This window comes from Nematolebias whitei, chromosome 20 (genome assembly GCF_014905685.2).
Source record: "Nematolebias whitei isolate Nwh7 chromosome 20, NemWhi1, whole genome shotgun sequence".
Taxonomy (NCBI): Eukaryota; Metazoa; Chordata; class Actinopteri; order Cyprinodontiformes; family Rivulidae; genus Nematolebias; species Nematolebias whitei.
The window spans coordinates 35,276,918-35,281,898 of record NC_056517.1 but is presented as its reverse complement, the minus strand read 5'-3'; the positions used below and the strand labels follow the sequence as shown (position 1 = coordinate 35,281,898).

The following is a 4,981-nucleotide window of genomic DNA, read 5'->3' as shown; positions in this document are numbered from 1 at the left end:
AAAAGATTCATCATATGACAGAAGCAAAACAATCTATGGAGTTTGGATGAAAAATGTGTGGTACCCTTCAAACGATAATATTCACAGCGATGGATCAGTTAACATCAATAAATTGAGCATCGCTGGAAACCTGAAGGACAAAGACTGCACCACTCTGTTTCCTGATCTACAAACAAGTTATTCAGGCAAATACTTCTTCAGAATTGAGAACGCACTTTTCAAGGCTTCAGCTTGTGCTGATTCTCTTCAAATATCAGTTAAAGGTAAGAACTTTCTCCTCAACTCTCCATAAAACTCGTCACAGCTTTACCAACATTTAGACACAAACATCAACTGTTCTGAAGATGATCAGCAGCTGTTTCGTTCTAAATGAATTCAGTTGGTGGACGAATGTGAAATTATTTGAAGTTATTTTAAATGAACTGCTGCTGCACTAATGATGTTTTAGATTTATTGTCTTTACATTAGAGTTGCATTCGAGCCCTAAAAATTCGACCCGACCCAGCCCATAGCCATAATTTCCGAACCCCACCCGACCCGACAAATTAACAGTAATTACAGGTCCAAACCCGAAAATACCCCCGACATTTTTAATCAAGCTTTGACTGCTTACATAGTTATTAACGGTCGGTGGACGCGCACGGCTGAATAAAAGGGGCAGAAGATCGGAGCTCAGGGGGTGTTTGTCCTTTCATGGCCGTCAAAGCATTAAATCCCTGCATTCTGCATTATTCAGACACGGACCCTGCTCTGACATGTCTGCTTTGGGATCTCACCTGTTTGGGTCGTCGGCCACGCACGTCTGCTGAGCGCAGCACCTGAACATCCATTTGGGCGATGGAGCACTTCCTGGCAGTATAGTCTCATCAGAAGCTCAACTGAACTTTATTTTAGCTCTTTCAAGGATGGTCAGCTCACAGTGAAATGGCCACGTGTGGCCGGTGATTGTATGGCAAGCCATGTTGCCATATAATTGGATCGCGGCTGATCCACTGACACAATCAAAACACCAATCCAGCCCGCCCATCCAGCACATTATTATGGCTTGGCTGACCTAAATTGGGTTGGGTCGGGCCGAGCTTCAGGCCCAGGTTAGAAATGACCAGCTCTACTTTACATTTTGAAGCGTTAGCTACATTTCAGTTCAGAGTTCGGCTGCTTGACATCAAGGGCTCCTATTTGACTTTTCTGTTTAGTTTTATGTTCTCTCTGTACTCACATTGGGTTTATAAAGAAACTCCTATAGTCCAAAAACATGTGATAGGCTAGCAGGTGAATATAAGGTAACCTTGGTAGTGTGTGTGTGTGTGTGTGTGTTGTGCTTTAATGTTGGATGAACTGGTGACCTGTCTGGGGTGTACCTTACCTGTCACCTGTTCAGGTGTGGGAACAGGAAATGAATGAACGAGTGAGACAGTTTGACAGATTGTATTTAATCTGTTCTGGTGTCTGTAAATCTCAGATTCTGCCTGGAGCCCTAACATTAAAGTCTCAGGTGATCTGAAGGATCTGAAGGAGGAGGAGTCTGTCTCCATCACCTGCTCAGCTCAGACTCCCTGTCCACACTCACCTCCTGAACTCACCTGGAGTCTCCATCAAGACTCTCAGAGAACAGAGAAGAACCCAGATGGAACGTTTACAACTAAAATCCAGGAGAACATGATTCTGTCAGACACACATGATGGAGACAACATCACATGTTCTGTCAGATATCCTGTGGATGGAGGGCAACGTAAGAAGACAGCAGAAACAAATCTGACTCTCAGTGTTTCCTGTAAGTGATCCTGTCGACCCGTCACGGTTCAGCTGGTTCTGATGAATGGAGTTAATGTGTGACCCGTTCTCCTCAGATGCTCCTAAAAACACCTCAGCATCCATGGTGTCAGCAGGTACCTGGGTGGAGCTGAGCTGCTCCAGCAGAGCCAAGCCTCCTGCCAGAACCTTCACCTGGTTCAGGAACAGCAAACATGGACCTGTTCTTGTTTCTGAAGGTCAGGTTTACAGGTTCAACGTCTCTGAGAGAGGAGAGTTTTACTGTGTGGCTCTAAATGATCTGGGGAACCAGATGTCACCTGTGGTTCTTCTTACTGTTGAAGGTAAATTGTTCACTGAAGTGAATCTAAAAACTTTGATTATTTCAAAGTAAGTTAAGTTAATTTTCATTGTGCTGTGAATAAAGACTCTTTTTAAAAAAAAATCCAGATAAGCATCTACTGGTTCTCTGGGTGGTAGTTCCTTTAGTTCTCATCTGTTTGGCTCTTTCTGTTTGGTGAGTATCAGAAATAAAAACAAATTTAGTTCTGGTTCATTTATTTAATCACATTTTAGTTTCATTAACAGTTTCCACCAATTAGTGTGATTTTATTGATCTTCATCCACTAATATATATATATATATATATATATATATATAAATATATTTTATATAAATATATTTTATATAAGTTTATTCTTTCATCTGAAACACAGTATATTCATTCTGATGTCTTCCAGGTGCTTCAGGTCCAAACGTTCATCTCCACAACAAGAAGAAGAACTCCATTATGGAGAGGTGACCTTCAAGAGGAGTCCTGAAGCTTCCTCTGTTCCAGAGCAGGACGAAGGACAGGAGACGGTGTACTCTCAGGTCAAGGTGTCCAAGCCAGGAAATAGATCTGCTGCTCCAAAGGATCTCTACGTTCAAGTTTAGTTCTAAACCTGATCTTTGTGTGCTGCGACGAGCAGCTCGGACTGCTGAGTGGGATCTGAGCTTTTCACCAGCGAGGAAATGGACTGAGAACATCCACTGTGACCCCTCAAACCCAGGACCCCCTGGTCCGGTGCCTTCAGGGCTGTTCCCCACAATCCATCTCAAGAACAATCAGCTAACTCTTACTGTTCTGGAGTCTGCTCCACCATGCACACACTATTTTTGTCACATTATCTCCTGCACTTAAATACTGTTTTGTAAAAATATGTTCATTTCTACACATGTATGTACTCACCTGATCAGCTTACGTGTATTTTAACTGGACAGCCACGTGCCTTTAACTCAGATTCAGATGTAGACAGCTTTATGTGTCCCCAACAAACAAATAAGTGTTTTAGAGCATGACTGTCTGCACAACATTATGTTGTACTCATTAACAAAGAACTTTGTTGTACTTCAAGGTCTAAGAAGCATGATTTATTGTGCAATCATTATTCAGTACAAATTAACCAAACACATGAATCAGCAGTCTTTTCTGAACCTTTATCGCTGATACGGGACTCAAACAGTGTTTCCAGTCCTGCCCTTGTTGTGGCTCCAGTTGTCCTCCAGATGTCCCCATCACAAAATCCTTGAAGCTTCCCATCACTACTTTATTCATAAACTCACACTTTTCGAAATAAAATTAAAAAATCAACAGATAAGTGGCTCAGAACGAACCAGTGATGAATTTTTCCTCAGCTCAGCCTTATGTGTCCTGGTAATCAGCTCACAGATGACACAGATGAGTGGGAGCTGCCAGAAGCAGTAAGCTGTTTTTATTTTATATTTTGCAATGAGCACCTTTAAAAAAGTAAACATGCTAAGGGGAAAAACTATGAAACAAAGCAGAATCCTTAGAATAACATACAGAGCCTATAAAAAGTATTCACGCCCTCAGATGGTGCGTTGTTTTTGTACTATTAGGGCTTAGTGTATTCTCAGTTTAGTTCAATTCAATTCAGTTTATTTCTATAGCGCCAAATCACAGCAAAGTTGTCTCAGGGCACTTTACAGAAATATTCACATACATAAAAGCCAATTAGTAAAGTTCTCTATCTAAGGAATCCAGCAGACAAGTTGAGTCTTGGCTTCGTTGCAGTCTTCCATCCTGAGCAAGCACAGTGGCAACAGTGGAAAGGAAAAACTCCCTTTTAAAAGGAAGAAACCTCCAGTGAATGTATATTCAGTATATTCTTAGTTCATGACTCGAATCTTACTAATGTTTTCTTTACAGTTTGTATTTTTGTTGGATGGGACCCTGTGTACATAATTTTGTTCCTCCCATGTACCACACGTGATGAGAATAAAAATCCTTGTATCCCTGTATCCTTGTACCCTTTTATTGCCAAATAGTAATCAGTCACGGTCAATATAAAATGGCCTTTAAACAAAAATAAAATAAAACATTATTAAAAAAGTAATACCAATTAAATAAAAATGTAATTGGTTTCCACCTAATATTGAAAGATTCTCCATTTCCATCTACTGCTTATCCATCTGCGACCCCACCACTGAGAGACCCAGAGATCCCTCTCTCCAGAGACTCTCCAGCTCCTCTTGGAGGATCCCAAGGAACCCTCAGACCAGAGAGAGAATACATAATCCCTCCAGCAAGTTCTGGGTCTGTCCTTCGGCCTTTTCCCAGTTGAACATTCTCCAACGTCTCCAAAGAGAAGCGCCAACGAGGCATCCCAATCAAATACCTGAACCTCAACTGACTCCTTTTGATGCAGAGTCAGTTTTCCTTTTCTAAGTTGCACAACAGTTTGTCAGAGCCTTCTTGAGGCCAACCGCAAGGACAACCAGTACCATCCACAACCATTGAAGTCACAGCTCTTCTGGTCACCCCTGTCAGCGGCTTCAGGAGTCCTCCAGGACAGCCAAGTCTTGAAGACCTTCTTTAGCTTGACAGCTTCCAGCTCAGTAGCGTATACCAGCGGGTCCTTCAGTCGGTGCCACAACAGGCCCTAATGACCTTGAAAGCAACAATTGCCATAGAAGTCCCAAACATGGTCCATTTGGATTCCATGTCCCTGACCTCCCCCAGGACATGTGGAAAAACTCTGCCGAAGGTGAGTTCAAGATAATACAGAGGACTCCACTAGATGTTTCCAGTTCAACTGGCTTGGGTTTACCAGGTCTATTCAGCAGTTTCCTTGGTCACCAGACCAAACTCACCACAATGATTAGTTATCAGCTCTGCGTTCACTTCTCCCAGTGTCCGGGGCACAGGTCTGACGACACTATTACA

The 4,981-nt window shown here is 42.3% G+C and overlaps 1 protein-coding gene across 1 annotated transcript in view; it reads left to right on the top strand.

The window, feature by feature from the left end:
• LOC119426433 (B-cell receptor CD22-like) overlaps positions 1-2,688 on the top strand; it is a 5,125-nt gene extending 2,437 nt beyond the window's left edge. The window contains exons 2-6 of the mRNA XM_037693995.1: positions 6-263; positions 1,463-1,774; positions 1,851-2,103; positions 2,180-2,269; positions 2,493-2,688. Coding sequence (XP_037549923.1) covers positions 6-263; positions 1,463-1,774; positions 1,851-2,103; positions 2,180-2,269; positions 2,493-2,688 — 1,109 coding nt within the window. The remainder of the gene's footprint in view (positions 1-5; positions 264-1,462; positions 1,775-1,850; positions 2,104-2,179; positions 2,270-2,492) is intronic.
• Positions 2,689-4,981: the final 2,293 nt, after the last annotated feature.